The following is a 24,986-nucleotide window of genomic DNA, read 5'->3' as shown; positions in this document are numbered from 1 at the left end:
AAACAAGCTGTTTACACTCGTTCCACCCACCTTTAAACCAACATTGTTCTGACAGCTGGTGCTGAGCGCCTGAAAGAGAATATTTAGAGCAATCTGAACCCTGAGCTTTTGGCTCACAGGGATTACTTATACATACACGTGATCTGAAACTTTGGCCATGTTTGATATGAGCATCCATCACTATAATAGTGACTGAAAATGAGGCAAAAGAATAATAGGCCTCTTTTCATTTTGTATTAACAGTAATTTCTGAATTCCCTTGGGTGGAAAGGATAATCAGTGGAATGACTCACGGGTCACTGACAAATTAAGGAGATCAACACATGCCTGTGGTCTTGGAGAGGAAAAAAGTGCAAAGCACATCCAGCATCAGACATCAGTCATCCAGTTTGAGTGGCTGTAGTGGGGGAAGAGAACAGTGACAGAAATGGCTTTGGGCTTGCGAGCTGGATCAACACACATACACAGAAGGCCTTAAGATTAAGATTAGAAAGTGCCATTTCATAGCTCAGCACGCTTTGCCTTGTGGATTCTTGCACTCCCACTGCTGACCCAGAAACATCCCAGAGAGTTAAATTCTGACGTCTCAAAGCTTCTAGAGAGGGAGGCGGAGGTCCTGATTAAACTGCCCGGCCACACTGAACTTTACTGTTCTCATCTTAAGATGGAGATGAACAAACAAACTGGTGCCACAACTGACAAATCACACATTCAGACTGAGCATGCCCATACATAGGTGTGATCAATTACACACTAATAAGGCCAAAGGTACTTGCCCACGGGCAGAGGAACTAGTGTGTGTATTTCTTTTAAATGTATCAAAACTGCTTTGGAACATGAAGTAACGATTTTCACCTCATGAAATGTTTCAAACGAGTGCGTTCCAGGCATTTGTGTCTGACCTTGGTTCCTTTGCCATTTACCAAGGTTTCCCAAGTGATCGTAACTTGTCTGAGATGCTGTAGCAGTTTGCTTCCACACAGCATCTAAATTAGTTTCTCCTCAGTTTATTTCCTTAAAGGCTTCTGGCTGCACTCTGCTGTTTCTACCATCCATCTCTGCAATGCTTAAATAACTACCTCAGCTATCGATCAAATAATTGACAGAAAAATAATCTAATATTGAATCATTTATAAGGTCTAACTTCTCAACTTTATGAGGTCAAAACTTAAGCAACACTGAAGAATAAAAAAATTTCTTCATTACTTCTTTACTTGTTTTGGCTCGTGCTCTAAATCAGGCTCGACATAGAAACATATTACATATATTGGACATAATGTAGGTATAAATTACAAAGCAACCATTCATATACATCCACATCCATATCTGCCAGTGAAGCATCTACAAGGATGGATGGCCGTTTGTTTTCATCCCACACTCAGGGAGGGGTGCGTCATCTTCCCAAATGTGGTGCTATCCACATTTATCTAATGCTCGGACAATGACAAGTCTTTCCATACAAGTCGGTATCAGAAGCTCCGTAAACAGATCCCCCTAACATTTGTTATGTGTATTCGTTTGTGAGTTCTTGCTAAAATAACATGACGGCGCCGTTTAAAATGATCTGACTTTATTACCGTTCTGGATTAACTGGCTGCTCAGATTAGCTGGTTTTTGTTTTTTGCCATTCCAAACATCTGTGTTACCAACGGGGAAATTTCAGAGTGCCCTCTGTTGGACAAACGGTGCAACTTTAACACTCTTAACATGGTTGAAGGCTGTTTCTCCCGTCTCTTGTTTACTTTTTAGATTTTCATTTGTCAGCCATTATGAATGCAGATCAGCAGATTGCTCATATTTCCTGATATATCAGCGAGACTTTAGTGAGAACAGTAGCTCTAACTTTATGTGTTACTATTAGTGTATAAAAGATGAACGCCAACTGTGCTGTGAACTCCCGTTTTGTTGCCTTCAAACTTGGATTATAGCTCTTGTTTTTTGTCTTTTGTAGCCAGAGGTTACCGTATTTAGGAGAACGCGCTCCTAATTTATCAGCTCAAGCTCGCTAGTTTGGATAGTGGCTGCACATAATAGCACTGATGTAACCTACAAATACAGTCTACAACACAGGTACGTCTTTCATGGACGATTTTTAGTATTAGTCACATCAGGCACATTTGTTGCCAGGGAATTTTCAAGTGCTTGAAAAAGCCCCAGTGTAGCCAACATAGTTAAGAAGTTTACTTCATGCCTATGAAGCTACTACTGACCTACTTGGAGGTGACCACTTTTTGTCACCCATCACTAGCTTTAAACTCTGCCTCAAAGGGAGTGGTTTTAGCCGTTAATGTGGGAGTTAAAGTTACAAGATCGTGGCTCAAGAGTTGGGAGTTCGCCTTGTAATCAGAAGGTTGCCGGTTCGAGCCCCGGCTCGAACAGTCTCGGTCGTTGTGTCCTTGGTCACAAGTCAAGACACTTCACCTACCGCCTACTGGTGTTGGCCTGAAGGGCCGATGGCGCGATATGGCAACCTCGCTTCTGTCAGTCTGCCCCAGGGCAGCTATGGCTACAAACGTAGCTTGCCTCCACCAGTGTGTGAATGTGTGTGTGAATGGGTGGATGACTGGGTGTGTAAATGGGTGGGGTCCCTAGGGGGGACTAGTAAAGCGCTGTACAAATACAGGCCATTTACCATATACACGTGACCATATTTGAGTAAAAGGGTAGAGCGTTAAGTTATTAGCTAATGCTTACGAGGTTAATTAGCAAGCTACAACCATCAACTGTATGGATGCAATGCACAGACACACATATCGGCTAATTAGTCCTTACAGACTGATTAAAATTCAAGAATTTTATTCACCAAGACGGGAGACAAATGACTTTTTTAAAGCCAGAATTAAATGGATTTTTACTTTTTGACAGATGTTTCCTCACTTTAAAACGTAACTATACAGACAATCATTTCTCTACTTATTTCAATTTCAGAATTTCAACATGTACACAACACACACAATCTCTTTCATCAGTGTGCTTATGTGAATCTCCTGAGCACTCATAATGACTGATAGTTTGCCAACAGAAGTGATTTGTGCTGTTTGTGGCCAAGAAAAACTATTAAGCCCTCGTGCGTTCTCTCCCACTGGTCCAGTCAAATCGGTCTCTCTGATGTATAAGCATAAACTTTTCTGAAGCTGCTTCTAAGCACTATTAATAAGGAAAGGCAGCTAACTCTAGTAATAAAGGTCAAACAGTAGAAAAGAAAAGGCTACATGGTTCTGCTCAGATAGTCCCAATTATGGATGAAGACACAGAGGAAGAGAGGAACACGGAGATCATCTGGCTGACACGCCAGTCTAATGTGTAAAGATGTGCTTGCACGTCTTTAGCTGTGTGTTTTTTGTGTAATTTAGAGTTCTACAGTTAGTTTACTTTTCAAAACTAATAGTCGTCCCTGGCGTCTTTGCTTCAGTTTCACACCAATAAATGAAAATGACAGTGTTAGGGGTTTTTTCAGGGGGTGTGTTGAAAGTAAATGTTGCTGGATGACAAAGTAACCTACTTAGTCATGTTTAAGACAGCTGTAGTTCTTGTTTATGGTTCTAATGTCTCAAACAGGGAGTCCCTTCTGATTTTTAGAGCTGTCAGACACGAGCGCATAGTGCTGTTATACAATAACAAATCAGCCACCCACAACTGATAAACAAAGCCAGAAAAAAACATAAGGAATTTGAGTTTTGCCAAGACTCCAGTGTATATACGCATAAATTATAAAAATGATCTAAGGACTTGAAATGTGAGGAAAAAATACTAAAACAGGCTCAATTGCTGTATGTACGATAAACAGCTTTTTTTAACAGATAAAATGGGATAGATAGACATCAGCGTTATGTGTTCACCGTCTTTGAGACATTGTGCTCTTTGTTATGCCGCAAAGGCAAATCAACTTTTGTGAACTTGTTTTATCAGTCAGACAAAGAAACGTGCCATTGTACTTGTCAATGGAATCATTCCATGAAGAATCAGCTGACCCCTTCAGAATCAATTGGGTTTTTTTGTAGGTACTATTTGTGTATTTAATGAGGTCATGTGAATTTTCACCTTTAGACTGCAGCAATTGTCCATGTTACAAAAAAGGGCCTCTAAGTGCAGGATGTTAGGTTGAATTATTCCACTTTAGTAAATGAAATTAGTAGGAATTAATGAATAATTTGCATCATTTTTGCAGCCTTTTACAGGAGCTAACCACATTATGTTTTCATTGCTGAAAAACTGTAAACAAATTAATTTTCTTCCTCTCAAAGTCCCACTTTATCATAGTTTCAAGCATCTTTTTAAGCAACTTTAAGCATCAACATCAGGCATATATCAAAACTTTGTAGCAAGACTACACCAGAGTAATGTCTATGACAGAGCGTAACATACACAAGTAACAGAATAAAGTGTATTTTGGTTAAACGTCACCATATAACTTATGGCTATAGCGTGCCATATAGCTGTAAGACAAAAATACATTTCAAAGAGAAGGTCATTGGTTTGATCCCAGGCTTCTCTGTTCTTCATTCTGAAGTGTTGCTGTGTAAAGTGCTGAGCCCCAAATTGCCCCGATAGACCCAGTGTGTGCTATGTGGGTGACACAAATACCATATAAACCCTGTTTAATCATCTGTTTTGAAAAGAATCAACTGCACTAAGCTTGTTTTGTTTTAATGTTATTGTCACAGTCCTTTGGGCTGATTTCGGCACATGCTGTTTGGAGACCCAACAGCAGAACAAGTGCTGAGAAGTTTGAAAGGTAATCGTGTTCTTATGGTTTTAATATTTCTGCCACAGTTTAATTAAGAAAATGTGAAAAATCTGTGCTGCCAACTTCGCCGGAATGCAGAATTAGGTGTCTTGTCTGTCAAAACTTCCTGACGGAGGGTCCTCCCGCACTCCCTCCCAACCATTAGCTTCCTATTTATACTTGAGGAAATAAGATAGTGATTTAATATTCTTAGACTCTATTAATCAATGCACTGATTAAAAGAGAATCTGCATCTGTTTTGAGAAATGATTCAGTCATGTTTTGAAGCAAATTTGTGTCAGCGTCTTTAAAGTAATATCCTCTGTTTCCAGCTTTGGAAGCTGAAATTAATAGAGGTTTGGAACAGAGACAAATCTGAAGATGTGATCAAAATCAGCATGTTTATCTACACGAAAAATAATTGTGTCCATAATTTTCTTTCTATTTGTCCCACTGTTTGCATAGCTTAGCTGGATAGGCTCCCAGCTGTATTGCAGAGTGATGGATAGAAGCAGCAGCGTTTTAATTATTATTTTTTTGTCCCAGGTTATTATGGAAGAAATTACCATAAGGGGTGAAGAAGAGATTACTTTCAGTGTGACCCTGCGTGCTGCTGAAAATAACGGTGACTTTGAGGTTCGACCAGGGAACTGGAAAAATATTCTCACAGTTGAACTGTGCCGCAGAGGTCACAGTAAATGGATGTAAATTAGTGAGCTAGCCAACACTAATCACAGCTCACTTAGAGATGAGTGGAAGTGGAGATGTTTAATGAAGTCTTGAAATCGAGGGAGATACGGTAGCTATCTGTTTCAGGACAACTCGTATCTGCAGCTGCTGCTCAGCCGCTGCTTAATGGAATCTGACATCTGGCTTTTGGTCTTTTTAGCTTGTTTTCAGAGCTTTTTCAGTCATTTCTTGCTTTCTTTGTCCTCTTTCATGTCTTTCCTGCCACACACTGCTTTCAGTTTTTCATCTTCTTCCATTGCTCTTTCCTTTGCACATTTCCTTTCCTTCCATTCTGCCTCCATGTGTTTAGTACGTTCAGTTCTGCTGCCTCTCTTTCCCACACTGCTGCTTTTCTGGTTCTCCCTCACTCTGCCAAGCCCTCACTTGCCGTCTTACCCGCATTACAAGTATGAGTGCATTTCTAATGATTTCTTTATCATTGCACCAGTAGAAATGATAATGTTCCCTTTAGTGCTCTCCTGCAATGAGATAAAAACAGAGGCGAACCAGTGCTGGAAGGGTTTCAGACACTTCCACATCAAAGAGCCCTAGCGTGGGTGGGCAATGCCATACCGATAATCTGGTGTGAAGAGCACATCCTCGGCAACCAACCCTGTGAAGTCACAGCACACAACCAACACATCTAATCCTCTTACACCACCACTGGGAGAGTCTCTTTGCTCAGTCTGAAAGGGAAATTGTATCATTCAAGCAGTTTTTCTGTAATTTCTGCATCTCTACAACACTGGCCAATCTTAAATTATCGCCGTCTTTAATGAGGAATTTTACTTCAGACACATTCACATAGCTGAAAATGTGCCTGGTTTAGAGGCTGGAACTGCTTGGGTGAGTTGGTGAATGCATGTATTTGCATTTGTATGAGATATCTGGCAGATTAAAGAATGGCTAATGTCCCATTCCTCTGCAAGAGAGATTTGCCTTCTCACATGCGCCCCTTTCAGGTAATGCTACAACCATTCTGAGCTGCAGTGGATGTCTAGAAGCAGCTTTACATTAGACTCATTCAGCGATGTAATCAGTAGCGGTGGGTGGATCGATCCAAATATCTAAGGTATCGATACCAACTCTGGTATTGGTAATCCCATCGATACTAGCGCGATAGGATCGATACTTTGTTTGCTAAAAGGTGTGTTTTGTTGTATTAGCTAATTATTGTGAAACATAATCACAGTGATTTAATAGTCGTTAATGATGGTTCATCTCATAAATCATGGCACACCGCTTTCTTCTACATAAGCACTTATAAGTTAAAAGTATTAGTATTAATCAGAATTAATGTCAGCAGAAATGGCCCTGTATTTACTCGATAACATTTATTGCAGTATCGCACACCGCTAGTTATCAGAGAATAATAAAAAGCAACCCAGCCTATGTGGGAGACATCTAGAGGTGGAGTGAAGTAGTGCATGTGAAAATCGCTAGTGTGGTAAGTTAGTAAATCCAGCTTCGCGTAACTTGTGATTTGTGTTATTAGCAGGTTTGTGTTCCAAATTGTGATCTTGTCACATGTATTCCTGGTGCCTGAATCTAAGCAGTGGATGAAAGTGAAAGCAGAGTGTGTGAGAGTCAATTGGAGACTGCCTCAGCCAGCCTCACGACCACCTAATGAACTTTTTGTAGCAGCCGAGGAAATTCACTGCTCATTTCTTTGGTTTAGCAGGACTGATTGTCGTTGTTTGAATGATGTTATAATGACCTAATAGTTGGAGCAGCCCACATACTGGTGATACGACTGGGATGGATAACAGGTGATGAAGGCTATTCTTTGGGCCAGTAACGATGAAACTTTAAAGCAACAGAAAAACTGTAAACACTATGTTAATGAATCATTGATGTGTGACTTGGGATTAGAATAAAGTAAAATGGAAAGCCCTGTGGAATTCCTGCATGTTAACGTTAGTTAGAGACAGATGCTCTCCGCATTGTAAAGAGGAAACGATGGAAGGATGGAAAATGGGTACTGAGGTTTCACGTTGTTGTGAAAGTGGGAATGGGGAAGATCAAAACCGTCCTTGGGTGCCGTTCTGCTGGGAGACGGTTTTGAACAATAAAAGTAATAAAAAGACAGAGAGATGCTGCTCCCTAATTAGAGATTTAACGAGACATTTTAGGTGCTTGAAGCGCCTTCACTTTCACGAAGATGAGATAAGAGAGCAGAATGGATTGGGTAGCAGCAGGTTTACTACCAAGGGACCACCACAGTGAAGCACAAGTGGTGCACCTTTTAATTGGCTCTTTGTCTGAGTTCTGCTTTTAGTAAAACTTTTTACGCCTCTTCAAGGAACAGCAGCGTCATTGTTTCCAAAATACCACGTTTGTGGTCCACAAGTGAATTGTCACTCTGTCAGGATTTCTGCCTGGCTGATTGTGCCCGTCCTTCCTTTGCTGAGCATTTACAAAGGAAATGCCAACCTGTTTGTTCATATATGTCACATTGCACCAGTTTGTGTGAGATTTGAGAACACTAACCTTTAAGCCAGTTTTCCATCCATTTAGCATTTTCTACAAACTGAATAGACTGTAACTACTTTGATAAATGTTCCATATATTATGCTAAAAAACTGATGGAACTATCGATCCATAAAAAAAAAAAATTCCTTTCCATTACTGGGAAGCATTGCACTTTCTGCCACTTCATTCATGCCTTTTCTTCTTTACTATGATTCATACACTGTCTGGTAATAGAGTAAGATTTCGTTCTCTTCTCTAATAGGCGTGGCTCTTCTGTAGGGTCCAGGACTGAGTTCAGATTCAGGGTGAACCCCTATTTCTAAGCAGGACAGGTAGCATTAAATTACTGCACTATAGCTTTCAGGCTTTAGTGGCTCTGAACAGAACGTAATCTGCCTAGATTATTTTCCGCATTCACAGCCACTGTTCAGGGTAATACGTTCCAGACTAATGCATTTCTGTTATCTGTTCTATGTGGAAAGAGGAGAAAAGTGAACAAGCAGCCTATAACTTTTGAGGAGCGATAATATAAACATTATCTGTCATTTTTTTAAATTTTACAAAAGGACAAAAACGTGGCAGTAAAGTGCAAACACACCAAATAACAGTCTGTTGCCACTAAAACGCGTCGCCAAAGTTTCCATGCTAACACAAAGCTAGTAATATCAGGGCTCAGTATATGTTGACCCCAGCCAGGCTGGTTGTTTTCAACAGGCAACAGAAGGAGAGATGATTCAAGCCTCCATTTTTCCATGAAGTGCTCTTGGGGCTGGTTTTCACCAGCTTTGCTGTCAGGTTTGTGAAGCACTTGAACAGCAAAACAAAGGTCTTACGTGTGTGTCCTTGTTAAGACGGGGATTTGTGCTGACAGTAGCCTAAAGCTTATATTGTTAACTGCTAATTATGTGGCAGTGCATCTCAGACCATTTTATAGAGTAACATGAAAGTAATGCAGCAAGTAGGTTGACAAATGTCTCTTTCTTCGAGAAGTAAGTGTGTAGCTTATGCTGCAGCCACAGTGGGGAAAACAGTGTCTGGAGACTGCAGCACAGGAAGAATTATTGCAACGGTGTGGAATTAACTTGCGATCTTGTTGCCTTTGAAATGGTTGCTTTAAAGATAGGGATCAGGTTTACGACTATTCGCAGTTAGTGACAGGGGTGCAAAGACAAGTTGATAAAACAGCAGAGATAGAGTCATCACTCATCTGTCTGCCACTGAATGGGGTCAAGTTGCCAAATGCATGCAATCTGTTTGAGAGAATACCTAGCTCCTGAGCTACACCCAGACGTTAGTGGCTAGAGTGTGATGGAATTGCAACAGGACAGCAATTTAACTGGAAAACAACATAGTTGCTAGGCAATGTTCCCTCTAATTTTTCATGTGTCTGAGCAAACACACAAACTCACTGAGCAGTCCCTTGGACCACTGTGAGCAACAGCAAACGTGTGCACTGTGGTCACGCAAGCATCAAATCCATCCAAGTTACATGGTTTATTAAAATAATGAAATTACAGCATTTATATTTATGTTAGACTACTTTTAATTAACTGCTTTAGCCCACTTACAATGAAAATTTAAAAAAAAATCTTGTTCATGACCTGTGTAGTATGTTAACACTATTGGAAGAAAAAATAACTTGAACTCCAATTTTGAAAACACAACTTTCTTTCTTTCTTTTTTTAAAAAAAAGCTCTGACTTGTATTATGAGTCTGTGGTCTGGGAGAGAGTCTGTAACTCTCTGTCTGCAAAATACAGTAAATAATGACCAATGTTGGGCAATTAATTATATAGTTACTTCTTCAAAAAAGTAACAAAGTTTTTTCCAGCTGTTTACCTAAAAATGCAGCCAAGGCGTTTTTTTTTAAAATAAACATTTCAAACTATTTACAGAACAATCAGCTGTTCTGCATCAAATTTGATGCTACACAAATTATTTGTGCGACTCCAAAAAATAATTTGTGTCCACTATGAGATAAAGGAGAACAACAGCCTGATACCTGCAGGCCTGACAACAGGAGATGTATCACTCCTGTAACACCTGTAACATTCAGCAGTCGCCTCATTGTTCTGACACACACAACAAAACTATTGACTACACTACACACTAACTACACAAGATTTGTGCTAAACATCGCAAATCTCTCACAACTGAAAACACCGCCACAACTCCCCCCCCCCTTCCTACACAACTAAATGCCATGTTGCCATATTATTTTTTGATTGGTCCACATGGTACATTTTTCCACCAATAGGAAAGGCTGGGGGGAGGTTTGTTTTTGCTCACAGGCTTTCAAGCGTTTTCCTTATAAAACGCCGTTTTTACCGTTTCTTCCCGCAGTAAATATAAACAACGATAGTATTCAGGAAGAAAACCAAACATTGAATATATTTTTTTATCATAACTCTGGTTTTACGTGTCCTATCAACACAATTTAAAAACTGGTATAAAGTCCACACTTTTTCCATCATTTGTTCCGTCTGTCCTGTTCACATCTCCAATGGTTGTACACGTTGTCATTAACGTGGCTTCACTCCACATCAGCCACGCCGCTTTGCTAGCTAAAACACCGGTGTCGGCACATAAGGACGCTGTCATAGCCTGTCAACCACGTTGATTAGCTGCGTATATACGAATGTGAATCGCATCATTGGTTGGACTATGGGAGCAGCCAGTCACTTACTGACTAACACTGCAAAACAGAATTGTTAAAGTTTTAATTTCATTTCAGGTTAGATTGTTTTTTGTGCGCAACATAGACTTTCTGTGCGCAGAGACCGTGCCAGCAGTGCGTAATTCCGCACGCGCACAGCTTAGAGGGAACATTGTTGCTAGGCAACCTTGCTTTTTGTATAAGAATATAACCAGAATACACAGAATTGGCAACCAGTTGAGTTGAGTCCCCTATAGCAAAGAGATACATCGGAAAATGATTTGCACTCCGCACAGATCGACTCTGATTGCAACGTGCCGATCATTTGTCCGCATTCATAAGATAGAAAATATTTGCAAACCGTTTCCAATCTGCAAGTGAGTCAGAGTCAGGCTTTGAGTTTTTGGAGACAGGTTGCCTTCCACCAGGCAATCTGTGCAATCACCTTGCAATAAAAAATGACATCCTGAGCATGTTGCACACTCAATTTAGGGTAGACCAGCTAGTTGCCACAAATAGTCTGTTGCCAAAAGGCACAGTGCTAAATGAAGTCACTGTTCAACCACCGGTTTTGGGGGGTTAATGTTACTGCGCCATAAACACATTATTTTAAAAAATACTGTAATGACCCTAACAGTGTTCACCACAATATTGCCCACCAACTCAGTCAAAAATGGCCAAAGACAATCTGTGAAAGAAGGCCAACACATAGGGTAAAAGATATACACACTTAGAGTGACAACACTGACTGTAATTACACATCTGCGAACTGGAAAATGTGTTCCATTATTCATAAATACTACCTGTGCTGCTTAAGTGACAGTTCACTTTAAGTATAACAATGGAAAGCAAATCAAACTAACTACAGGTGGCCAGACAGAAAGGCGCACCGCTGAACAAAAGGCAATAATCTTCGAGGTCAAGCCGCAGTAACTTAGGGCTTGTTATCGTTCATCTTATCTATTTTCAATTTTATTTTTACATTTTATCTCTGGGAACAGTTTTGTTTTCAGAGAGTTTGCTGAATAAAGTTTAAGTTTAACCTTGTGTGGCCACTTCAGACATTTTTTGATCAGATATCCAGATGATAAAGCTTAGCTTTGACTTTTAAAAGAAATTGTTTTTGTTCCTAGATTATTTGAATTATCTTATTTGTTCACTACAGCTTTTATATTGAATTATTCACTGTCCTTTTAGCAGCCACTGCAGCTCAGTGAGACATTTAACAATGGACAGCTTCAGAACAAATGTGACTCTTGTGGCCAAGGCCTCAGTATAAACCACGGAGGAGTGGCTGATGTGCTATTAGAGTTGTCAGCAGGGCAGCACAAGTCAGAGTCAAGCTCCTCTCTTCCATAGCTCAAGATGGGTCCCATCTGCTGTAAATTAAACCACCGCAGTCATCATCAGGGTGTCTATCTTTACAAATGAGCTCTTCAGAGGCCGAACACAATCTGTAATCACCTCTGTTTGTTGAGGAGTACGGGGATAATGGAAGTAGATGACCGTCTTCCTTGACACTGTCTGCCCAGTGAATGTGGGAGAGGAGGAGGGATGGATCTCTCCGCCCCACTGCCTCCTCATTAGAATGACAAAGGAGTGATGAGTCAGTCTAATGCAGAAAAGTAGCAAGGAGGAGTAAATGAGAAAACAGAAAACGACACACAAAATGTAGAAACAGAGCCATAATAAGACAAGCCAATTTTCCATAAAATCACCATATCTCTGTGTAAAATTTAAAAAAAGCAGAACCTGCAGCTCATCGAATGGGCGCTTAAACCAGGATTAGACAGGGAGTCACTCCTCATGGCCTCGCATGTCAAAACACTCAACTTTACAACAGAAATAACTATACAATTACATTAAATTAAAAACACTGTTTTAGTCCCTTTAACTTATAGTTAAAGGGACTAAAACAGTGGGAAGCATTGTAGGACATGTCCATAATACCTCTCCTAGTAGGCCTCCAGGACACATCATTATCAGGTGCCTGAACCACCTCAGTTGGCTCCTTTTGCTGTAGTCCCTCTTGAATGACTGAGCTTTTCACCCCGTCTCTAAGTGAGAGCCCAGCCACTCTTCAAAGAAACATCTTTCTGCAGCCTCAATCTTTCAGTCACTACCCAAAGCTCATGACCATAAGTGATGGTTAACTTATGTGTTAGTTTGATTAGCAGCAACAGTAACCATTAACAAAGTATGACTGCCATCGATGACCAAAAAGCTATCACTTGGTCAGATGTTGGAGCATCTGCAAAAAGTTAGCTAAAAATGTTTAGCTGTCATGACAAGAAAGAATTAAAGTTAGACAAAATATTATAAAGGACCTCGGTACATGAGCTTGTTGTGTTCTCATTAAAATCTGCAACACGAGCACTGCAAATGCAATAGTGAATAGAGGATTCCTCTGTAGTGCATAGCTGCGTTTCATAGGTGCTAGAGTGGCCTTGGTAACTCTAATTACAGTTTGTTTTGTAGAGTTTTTTCCTTCCTTTCTTTGACACGTGGAGGCATTGACGTCAACAGCCAAGAGCCTTCGTGCTACCACGGTAACAAGTGCTGCGCTACCGCATCAAGCTCAAATTAGAAGCTAAGGGAGTGATTAGGAGTTTCAGTAACGTGCACCTCCACATGAGGCCCTGTCATTCACACTGCTCTGAAAATACACCGTGAGCCCTTCACCCCAGCTGGTTTCCTAGGATTGTAAGGGAAATGGCTTGCAATCACTTTGGTATTGATTAAGCTTCTTACATGTACGCTGACAAGAAGCTATTAAAAAGGCAAGAAACCACGTAACTGTCGCTGTTTAACAGTAAAACGTTTTCCACATCCGTGCAGAATTTTTGGGTAAAAGGGTGTTTCACCCTTTTTTTTTGTTCGGCTCCTTTTTGCCTGTTAAACAGCCGATGTTTGAAGCACCGCTGGACCATGTTCAAACTCCAGAGTTAAGCTTAATCAAATTATTGAGAGCCACGTCGCTTCTGCTGTCAGAAAATCATTAATAAGTGGTCTCCTTTAACACAGTGGGCCTCTACTGAACCTTTCTTGTGATTTGAAACCTTGAGAATTTCTCCTTTGAAACTGTTGAAAGCAAATACGTGCTCAGGATAGGAGATGGCAGAACAGGGTGGGAGGTGGGACCAACATTTGATTTGGAGAGTACTTTGAAGTCAGAACGGAGAGTCATTGCTGCTATAAAAGCTATGAGAGTGTGTGAGTGTGTGTGTGCGGACATCTGTGCACCGACTGAACAGTTTCTTTCTCCCCTTCCTCTCCTTTTATATCCCCGATTCAAAGTGTAAAAGAAGTTGAGCCGTTCAGTCTTAAATTGAAATCGAGTGTGTGCTTTAATCTCGCGGGCCACAGCAGGCTGTTGCATTAAGGTTACATGAGGATCAGAGCTGCCAAACGAGCAACATTCATCTTGTAATAAAAGTTAAAGCCGCTGTAATTACAGCACAAAGAGGTTGCATCTATCACTAATGTTCTGTCTGGGTGTTTTTTTTTTTTCTTTAAAATTTTTAGATAATTTAATAGAAGGCGATCAAGTATCAGAAAGTAGAGTCAAAGCTGGAATATTTCATCATGCTTAATTTTATTAAAAGTAATAAAATTGGTCTGAAACTGGTAAAAAAAAATAAACTAAAAACACTGCCCATCACAGTTTCCCACATCTAAAGGTGACATGTTTCAAATTACTAACTGATTCCACATGTAGGAAGCAAGTAAGGTTTATTTATTTTGTGTTTTCCAGTATAAAATGACATACACCAGTTACAAGAGTATAAATGGATCAAAGTAAATAAAAGAAAGCCTGCACAGGTGGGTTTTAAGCTTCTTTTGAAAAGTGCCAGCAGTCTCCACACATCTCCAGTCCAACGGAAGCAAAGTCCACATCCTGGGAGCCGGAAACTCAAAAGCACCGTTTCCTTTTGTCTTTGATCTGGACCCAGGTGCCACCAACAAACATCAGTCAGCTGGCCTAGTAGTGGCGTATGGATGTAAATGTTAACAGCAATATAAAGAGGAATGTGACAAATGAAGAGCTCTGAAAGTGGTCACCAAAATCTTAAACTGAAAACAACTTTACAAACTTTTCAGCTAAGAAACATCTCCAAACTGCAAACTTTGCTGTCTAAGTCTGAGTTAGAAATGGTTATTCATGCTTTTATTTCTTCTCGCTTAGATTATTGTAACAGCCTTTTTCTTTGTTTGAGCAAAAGGAATCTTGACCGTCTCCAGTCAGTCCAGAATGCTGCTGCAAGGCTTTTAACTAAGACACGAAAAAGAGACCACATTACACCAGTGTTACGTTCATTACACTGGCTTCCAGTACATTTTAGAATTCATTTTAAAATCTTGGTACTGACTTTTAAAGCTTTGTCTTGTAATGCCCCTGCTTACATTTCTGATCTTTTAGAACCCCACGCTCCCTCTCGCAGCCTGAGGTCTTCTAATCAAAGGCTGTTGGTGGTCCCACGAACTCGTTTTAAGACCAGAGGAGATAGATCTTTTAGAGCGGTGGCCCCCAGGTTGTGGAATGCTCTCCCTACATCATTACGTTGCCTTGATTGTATTTATTCTTTTAAAAAACAGCTTAAGACTCATTTATTTAGATTGGCTTTTAATTAGATTTGTGCTGTGTTTTATTATTAATGTATTTTATGTATTTCTGTTTTATATCACTGTGAAGCACTTTGTGGTTTTTATCCTGTGAAAAGTGCTATATAAATAAATTGATTTGATTTGATTTGATTTGATTTGACAATCCCCAAAGATTTTCGCTGATTACTTCATTTGCTTCTGACTGAAAAACGCTTAGAGGATTTAGTTGGTTTGCTGTTTTGTTCTTCTTTCCCTGTGCAACTTTAATTAATGAAAACACTGAAAATATGGTGCGATCGATCAATCGCTGCCATCTCCTAAGCTCACATCCTCTGAGCCTCTCATCTCACAATCGGTGTAGTTACTAGAAGATGGCCCACACACGAGCTACATTCCCTACATAACTGGAGACAAATCCACTTTGTATTTAGGCTCAAAGTTCATATTGTATTTCATGAGAGTATATTTTAATTACAAGAATTTTATCCACGTTTCTCTCATCTGTGATAAAACCCAAGCTCTCAGCAGAAATAATAATCCATCGTTTTTGTTTTTGTTGTAGTTTTTTTATATAGTCTAAAATTCAACCCAGTTTATAAACAAAACGGTGCCAAAATACAGAGAAAAATATAAAAAAGATACAACTGAATACATAAAAGCAGAGAGCCCACTGATGAAAGCAACACAGTGTTGATCTGGCATTTTTAATACTGTCTTTAAAGTTATTATATTGCATTGTGTACTTTTGTATGGTATTATATTCTGCCAGACCAAAGACGATTGTTTTGCAGATTTATACATTCATAAACGTAAACTTATGGGATATTGTTGTTAATCACTCTTAAGCTGCTTTGGTGTTAATGAAATGAACAACATTTGCAGCAACAATGAGACAACCCTCGAACCAGGAATGGTTTTAAAGGTGACGGCCACTGTTGTTTATTTTTCCTCCTCATCTTTTTTGACTAGTTTTGACTAATTCTATAGTTTTACATTTGGCTAGGGTTAGTGTCACTACTGGGAGCGTCACGCAATACCTGGACCCTACAGAGGTTGTGCAACTCCTCCAGGATGGCACATCAATATGTGCCATTGCTAGACGGTTTGCTGTGTCTCCTAACACAGTCTCAAGAGCACGGAGGAGATTCCAAGAGACAAACAGGTACCCTAGGAGAACTGGACAGGGCCGTAGAAAATCCTTAACCCATCAGCAGGACCAGTATCTGTCCCTTTGTGCAAGAGGAACAGGATGAGCACTGCCAGAGCTACAAAACGTGGAAAATATTACGCTGCCTGCAACATTGTTCATTAGGAATGTTTTGGTGGTGGATCAGTGATGGTCTGGAAAGGCATGTCCACAGAGGGATATCGAAACCTCTACAGGTTAGCCAGCGGCACCCTGACTGGTACTGGTACACTGGTGCAGTGGGCCCTGGGTTCCTCCTTATTCATGTCAATGATCAGCCTCATGTGGTGAGGGTATGCAGGCAGTTCCTGGAGGATGAAGGTATTAATGCTACTGACTGGCCCACACACGCTTGCCTGACCTAAATCCAATAGAAAACCTCTGGGATGTTATGTTTCGGACCACCTGCAAAATGGACGAACCTGCCACATCATTTTATCGCTTTACATACCTGTCTTTGACTCTGTAGGGTGATCGTTTTTGTTTCCATCAAACAATGTGTCACCCTTTCATTCCTAACACCTTACACTCGATATAAGTGTAGATATGCAGCATGATTTTTTTTTTTCAATATTGAGATCTGAGTTCGTTTAAGTTTTTCAAGCAGTATATTTAATTTGAGTCCACTCTTTTCAAGGGTAATTAAAATGAACTTGTATATGACATGAGGACAAAATATACCACAAAACAAAAAAGGATTCAGTCTCAGACGTAGTCGGGCTTCTTTTCATGTGTGCCTAGTGTTTTAGAGCCAGATGTCATGCTTGATACTTGCAGTGACTGCACATTCAGATGCTGTTAAAAATCTGTCCACCCTGTCTCTTAAGCTGTTACCCTCGTGGTGTTTGACTGATTCTAGTTTTCTTGTTGAGCTCAGACTCAGTGGTTTCTGTGTTGGGGGAAGGAGATGCATCAGCATTTTGTTCTGCTCTCTTTAGCTTGTCAAATCTCTCAGCGTCTTCCTCTGACTGTCATTACTTTTCTCGCTCCTGGAAAACTGCTTAGACATTTAAAAAAAAAAAGGAAAAAGAAAAAAAAGGCAGATGCGTTACTATGACAACAACCTTGAGTCATGTCATTAGCTTCAGAAAAGCTGCAACACGGACCCATTCAAAGCATGTAAATGAACTTTTTGTATTTTCTTGTTGCCACTAAAGAAATATTTGCGGCAAACAGCACGCACCGCTGATTTCTCAGACGAGAAAATTGTGTTGGTAAGGTCAGCACAGTTTGGCCTTGGTCTTCACACAGACTGGGATGCGGTACATTGTTTTGTTTGGAGAATTCAGATAAGAGGAGCAGCCTGGGAAAAAAATGTTTCTGTGAGCTGGATTAGGTTTGCCTCGCTCATTACAGAGAATCCATTTCTCCCTGCTTGTCAACAGACTCTTGACCCCTCACATCTTCTGTTGCAGGTCCATCTCTTGAAGGACCAGCTGAGTGCGGAGGCCACGGCTCGGCTGGAGGCCCAGGCTCGCGTCCACCAGCTGCTCCTCCAGAACAAAGACCTGCTGCAGCACATCTCTCTGCTGGTTAAACAGATCCAGGAACTGGAGACCAAAATGTCTGGACCAAATTCCAGTGAGTGGACCTATAGACATGCATACTGTATAATACACTTTACATAAATAGAGATGTTCTGATGATATAAAAGTGCTCACACATCTACTGAATGTACAGGGCAAGAGTAGACAGGCTGCACCGGGCAAGTGTGTAAATTGTGACCTGCATCAGCCTCTGCTGGCAGTCAGTAGGAAATGGGATGTAGTTTGTAGTTCTTGATGTGTCATTTGAGGAAAAGACACATCATCTAAAGCAAGGTGTGTCAAGCATAAGGCCCGAGGGCAAAAGTCAGCCTGGCAGAGACTTCAGTCTGTCTGACTGGACAGCTTTGGAAAATGTGATGCTCCCTCAACTTGTTCTGTAACTTTAGGCAATTATTTCTCAGAGTTTAAGCCCAAACAGCCGTAGCAACAGATTTCTGTTTTACTAGAGCACCATTTCTTTGTCTGACCTACTCAACATTAACATGGGCTGTAAGTGTGTGAACATAATGTGCAGTCCCTTTGACATCTCTGATCTCGATGATAGGCTGCAAAAACACAGCACAAGGGAGCTTTTTGGTTTCAATTCGGTTTTGGCCCTTACACAAAATCTAACTTTAATTCTTTAACTATAATAAGGCAGACTCATCCTTCAGATGTGTCCATGAAAATAGTTCTTTGCATTATAGTATCTTATTAATGCATTAATTGCTGACGGTTCAGACAGCTGTGTTGTTCTTTGAGTCTTCGTTTTCATAAAGTTTCACTTATTATTTTTAACAGGCTTTTAGGTTTCTCACTGATAGAGAATAATCAGCGTGCACACACTGCAAACATATACTACAAAATAAGCATATTTAAGTTTCAATATAATTCTAAAATATAGAGACCTTAAAGTATTTAACAATAGTTATAAAACACAATATACATATAGAATGTAATAGGAAAAAAATGGTAAATGACCAGTTTTTCATTAAAACTGTCAAAGACTTTTACTCCCAGGAAGTAAAAGGAAGTAAAAGGTTCCTGCTTTTAGTCTGTTTCTGCTTTCTTTTAAAGACTTGATCTTTTAAAGAAATTAGCTGGAAGGGGTTTATATTTATCTGGCCATGCACAATTTTACTTTCACATTATTTCATGTATTTTTGTGGGCTATAGATCTAAATTATTTATTATATAGTTTTATATTATTTTTATATAGTATATTTTTTCCAGTAAGTAAAGGAAATGTTACGTTTTCAGGTCTTGGAAGTGGGAATTTTCTTATTCCCAGTTAGAATTTTGATCTGGAAGGTTCCTTCTGTTTTTTACTCAGAAAGTCGGAGCAGCCCCACCAATCCTGAGTTAACAGTCCAAGATGGTGGCGGTAAAACTGTAAACTGTGAGGCAGCAGTGCTAGCCACTGGTCCACTGTGATCAAAAGACAAACATAAAATTAACACAGTAGTAATCTATATGATAAATAATAATTGTAATACCTCCATAGTTAATTCATTTTTACCCCTCAGCTGTAAAAGGCTCATAGGATATTGTCATCGCCCCGCTGCCTGGATGGCAAGCGGCGCGTTAACTCAAGTTTGTGAATTCGATAACCCGAAAACGAGGCAACGTAGGATTTTCAAATTAACAGTATATGTTTATTTACTAAAGATCTTTTAATCTGTACTGCCACTGTTGTGTATGCACTCTTGTGACTCACAAAATAAGCTACATCCAGAGCACTGACCAGGCTCTATCCATGAACGTGCTGCTGTGGTGTTCTTAAGCACAAAAACCTGCATTATGTTGTATTGTTAGTGATGCATAAATCGCTCTACCTTTCCAAAAGCCGAAGCAAATCCTGTTTCTCCTCACTTTTCCAGCTATCCTACCAAAACGCACAAGCTTACTCCTGATTTCCAGCATCCAAGAGATAACTGGAACGTGGCATTAGTCGCTGTTAAAAACTGAAAGCAAATCAATTTTACACCCAGTGCAAGCAGAAGTGGGCCAGTTTAGTGTCAATGACATAGTCTAACACAAACAAACATGTTTCTGAATGTTTTGTCTTTTCTTCTCATATTTCACTGGAGGAAAGTGTCAAAGGTCCTTTGATCATGCTGACTAGGTGATTGGTCAAAACAAGTAATGTCCTTTGATGTGTCTCCTTTATATCTACATTTCGATACAAGGTTTAAAGTTGTAAATTGTTCTGTTTCAAGATAACATTATACCCCCAGGCAGAAAACTGGGTGCCAAATAATTCCTTTCATTTAGACATTCATCGGTCCCTTGCCTCTAACAACGTTCCTGCTGTAGAAAAAAAATGTACAACCAGGGCAAAGAGAAACTCTACCAAACAAATGATATGGGAAAAAGCTCAACTGAATGAGCTGTAAGTGAGATATCTCACAGAACAGAGCTGTTCGGTCACACCAAAGGTGCCGTGACAAACAAGCAAATGTACAATGACAGTGACGAGAAAAAGTGAAAAATAGGCATGACGGAGGCAGAAAAAAGGCATTAGTAATTCTACATCAGACTCTAGGTCAACACACATCACTGTCAGACATGCCGACGTCCAGCAACACACGGCGCACAAAAGCATTAAAAAGCAGACGTGTCCAGTATAAGATGTCCTTTCCATGTCTCCCCCCTCACTACCACACAATTTTAGTCATCCGTTTCATCTGCTGTTGAGACTGTGTGTGTGTGTGTGTGTGTTCGTGTTCCTGTCTAGCTATCTTTGTGAGGACCGAAATCTGCATTCTACTATACTTGTTAGAACCAACAGTCACTTGTGAGGACACACACACTGGTCCTCACAAGTTTGAAGGCCTTTTTGAGGCTCAAATTGTGGTTTTAGTGTCAGGGTTACAATTTGGTTATGGCTAGGTTTAGTTACCCTAGGGTTAGGGTTAGGCATTCATTTTTAATGGTTAGGGTTAATGGGAAACCATTATGTCAATGAAGGTCCTCACTAAGATAGATGAACGGGTTGTGTGTGTGTGTGTGTGTGTGTGTGTGCGTGCATGCGTGCGTGCGTGCGTGTTGGTGGATGTTTAATATTTTAATATTCACACACTCTTCTGTGGACTTACTCAAAAACGTAGCTGAGTTCAAATGAAAGAGATTTTTCTAAAGCGCTATACTAAAGCAATTGTATCGTCTTTTCACGCATCACACAGCAGAAGAACTTTCTCATAACATGCTCTGACATGTCAAACACACACGTAGCTAACATCCCAGTGGCTGAACTTCATCTGCAGGGTGTTGCACATGGATTCCACTTGATAGCCCACTGCTGGGCAGCGTAGGCACCCAGGTTTGTGACTCCGATAACTTAATACCAAAAGCATAACTACTGAAAATCGCAGATCTCCAGTTTGAATCCTAGTGACCTCGACCTCAAAAGGCAGAGGTCAAGTTTTCTTAAAATCTTGTGGATGTGAAACTGTGAATGTGAAGCATCTGAAATCTACTAAAAGGCTGAGGGTTAAAACTGGTGGCCGCCAATATTTTTATCACCTTAAGTCAGCTGAGTTCCTGTTTCACTCTGTGTTATTAAACATTTAAAGTTGTTGCTCTGAGTCTAGGTTATGGAGGTTATGTTTCTGGTTGCGGTTGCGTGCATGCGTGTCTGTCTGTAAAAATGACAGCTCGAAAAGTTTTGAATGAATTCTTATAAAACTTTCTAGGCGCCATTTTAATAATCCATTAACATTTGCTTTTTCATCCATCAAGGTCTTCAAGGTAAACATAACTTTAAGGTTATAGTAAGATACAGCACAGTGTAACAAAGCTTCATCTCGAACTAGTTTCTTGAACATGACAATGAGTTCACTGCACTCAAACAACCACCACATCTTAATCCAAAAGTGCACCTTTGGCATGCGATGGAACAGGAGATTTGCAGCATAGCTATAACATGATGCAATTCTCCAGCAACTATGTGATGCCATCAGGTGAATATCAAAATCTCTAAGAAATAATCCCAACATCTGGCTGAATCCATGAAAAATTAAGGAAGTTGTCAAAACAAAAAAGTGATCCTCTTCAGAGCCTTCTGGCTGGGCAAAGGAGCAGCAGTGGCAGACAGTTCCTCTCAGTGTGCTGCAGATCTGAGCAGTTCAGGAGGTCCTTTATTCCACTGTAATAAGACTTTTTAAAGTGTGTGTGTGACAAAAAAAATACATCCCCTAAAAAAACCCCAAAAAAACAACAACATATATGTAGCATAATCTAAAGCAGATTATACTGCAGAAGCAGTCTGAGAAGTTTTTGTAGATGTTTGATTGATGGAGTTGTTTAAACTCGAACACTGCAACTGCTGTGAACCCAAACAAGCTACTGCTACTGTCCTCTGCCAAGGAGTGAGTGAGTCATCCTTCATGTTTGTTCTGGGTTGGTATTGAAGACGTCTTTTTTTAATGCATCTCTTTCTCACTGTTCCAGCTCCAGGTCTGTGCTGTGTGCCCGTGAAGAACCCTGCTAAACCTGTTTCACCGAGCAGTCGTGATGATGATGAAATGCTTTGAAACATGTTGTTTTTTCTCTTCTGCTTATGCTGTACGAGCATGCACTGATTTATTGGTCACAGAGTGATTTATTTTGCTGGGAGTTGTAATCTTATATTCACCACAATTCACAGATATGTATGTCACATACATTTTATCTTCTGCCTGCAAAGGTGATGGCCGATTCATTTCAATCAAGGCTCATTTTTAAAAGTGGTTGAAAACATTTTATGTATCTCTGTTCTTCACTTTCCACTTTTTGCTTCACCTGAAATCTCCTTGCTTTATCTCCTCCATCCAGTGGGTTCCCAGGACAGTTTGTTGGAGATCACCTTCCGGTCTACAGTACCTCCGGTGATATGTGACCCCACCACACCTAAGCCTGAGCTGTCAGCCCTCAACCTGCACACATTTGGCAACAGCGACGGGACCAGCAATGCCTTCTCATCATCCAACGGGACTCTGGGAAGCCCACTAGGTAGGGACCAATGTCTACTCAAACTGGAGTGTTTCCGTTTCCTCCCGGGACCCCCGGGGCCTCCACCTCCTCGACTCCCCTCGCCTCCTCATCCGCTCAAGATTAACAGGCCAGAGATCAAAAGTCCAGAAGCGTCAGAGGGTCCAGTAAAGTCTTTGTCCTGCGACGTCAAATCTCTGGGCTGCCTGGAATTCGCAAGGTTTCGCGAGTCGGGTATTGCCTCGGAGTACGAGTCAAACACGGACGACAGTGATGACAGGGAGGATGAGGATGAGGATGAGGGGGAGGACGAGGACGAGGAAGAGGAAGACATGGAGATTTTTGGATGGGGAACAGATCAGGAGACAGTGAGGCTACTTAATGTTCTGAACAGACAGGGAACTCCTGACTGCCTGGGAGATGAAATAGCGGTGTAACACTTTAACCTGCCCCACCCCCCCATCCGGAGAATCCTATGGTGGCTTGTTTTGTTCACTTACTTAAAACTGCTGTGTGTACACAACTACATAATCAAGGCTAACATGAATTTACCAATCACATTTTTTTTAACCTGATGTTGTTGGCAGATTAAAGCTATAGGTTGTCCTCTAAGGTACATTCAGCTTGAACTTGAAGTGAATTTAAGATAACTATGATGTCAGCTGTTTTTAGACGGACATAAGGCTTCTATGGGAAAACATAACCTTGTACTGCATTCGAAGTCAGTACATTAAGTCACACTGGGGAAAACACTGCTGCCACGGTCTTTTGCCTCTGAAATGGTTGGCTTTAAGACGAGAGTAGGGCCTGCGATCACTCGTAGCGACTTGCCATTCTCAAAGCAACTTTTGGGTATCAAAACTGTAACAACACTGAGTAAGTCTGCTTTCAGTCTGGGAGATCAAAATGAGGTTAATTTGACCATTATGTGCAGTAATGGTGATAATGATGCTGCAGCAGTGTGAAAAGTTGCAAATCTGTTGTCCTCTACATAGAAATTCACGGCTTCGAGTCCGACCCGCTGCACTTTGCCGCACATCTTCCTCTTCCTCTCTCTCCCTCCGCTTTCCTGTCACTCTTCACTGCTCTGTCCAATAAAGCAGAAAAAAGGCCAGAAATAAAATATTAATGAAATTCACACTAACTACTTGAATTCAACTCATAAATTGAATATATCTGTGCAGTCAGAGTTGAACTGATGGGATGTCTTCCATCGGGACATGTGCTATTCCGATGGGATTAACAGTGGTTGCCCAGATGTAGAGGGCAGATAACTGATGGCTCTAAAACTGGACAACTCACAAGAAAACAGTCTAAATCAATTAATAAGGCCAGAGCATCAAATGTAAAAAGAAACCTAATTAAAATAGTGTCCCTTTAAAAAAAGGACACATGTGGGCACAAACAAATTAATAGCAGAATGATAAATCAAAAATCATCGACAGCATGACATCAGAGAGGAGACCAAACAAGAACATGTCAAACATTATAAATTTTAGGTTTGTCAAACTTATCATCCTCATACAGGAGGCAAAAAAACAAGTTCACACAGGGTAACAGGACATTTTGTTAGCTAGAGGTTATCACAAATCAGCTGTAAGCAAATAAAGTTTGATTATAGATAATTTGCTTCTAGTTCAGGCTGAATTCGCCTTAAGAATAATAATCTGAGTTGGTCACGTACCCTTGAAAAACACGAGTTTGAGCCTAATCTGTATGCACACTCATGCATATAGGGATGGGTATTGATAAGATTTTCACGATTCCGATTCCACTTTCGATTCTGTTTAACGATTCGATTCTTTATCGATTCTCTTATCGATTATTTTTAAAAAAGGAGAACACTAAGGTCAATTAGCTTAGAACTTTGTTTTATATCTTCTCTTTGAACAAGATAGAAATTTAGGAGTAACATGGCCTTACAAACCCAACAGTGAGATCTTAAGAGATTCACAGCCTATGGCTCTTTAATGGGGTGTAACAGGGTCCCCAGGAAAAAAAATTGTAAATGTAAAATAATAAAATAAATATTCTTCTGCAGCAATAACAAAGTATAACATAAATTATTCTGTAGCAATTACACAAGAATATCCGGTAATGTCCCTGCCTACAATTA

The 24,986-nt window shown here is 40.3% G+C and overlaps 1 protein-coding gene across 2 annotated transcripts in view; it reads left to right on the top strand.

Moving 5' to 3' along the window:
• Positions 1–24,986, top strand: part of nos1apa (nitric oxide synthase 1 (neuronal) adaptor protein a) — a 227,552-nt gene that overhangs the window by 170,568 nt on the left and 31,998 nt on the right. For both annotated transcript variants that reach the window (XM_087831182.1, XM_006797823.3), the window contains exons 9-10: positions 17,789–17,954; positions 22,715–22,891. In XM_087831182.1, the coding sequence (XP_087687308.1) occupies positions 17,789–17,954; positions 22,715–22,891 (343 nt within the window). The remainder of the gene's footprint in view (positions 1–17,788; positions 17,955–22,714; positions 22,892–24,986) is intronic.

This window comes from Neolamprologus brichardi, chromosome 17 (genome assembly GCF_056152115.1).
Source record: "Neolamprologus brichardi isolate AB-2024 chromosome 17, ASM5615211v1, whole genome shotgun sequence".
Classification (NCBI taxonomy): Eukaryota; Metazoa; Chordata; class Actinopteri; order Cichliformes; family Cichlidae; genus Neolamprologus; species Neolamprologus brichardi.
The sequence above is the reverse complement of the archived record's forward strand: the minus strand, read 5'-3'. Positions and strand labels throughout refer to the sequence as shown.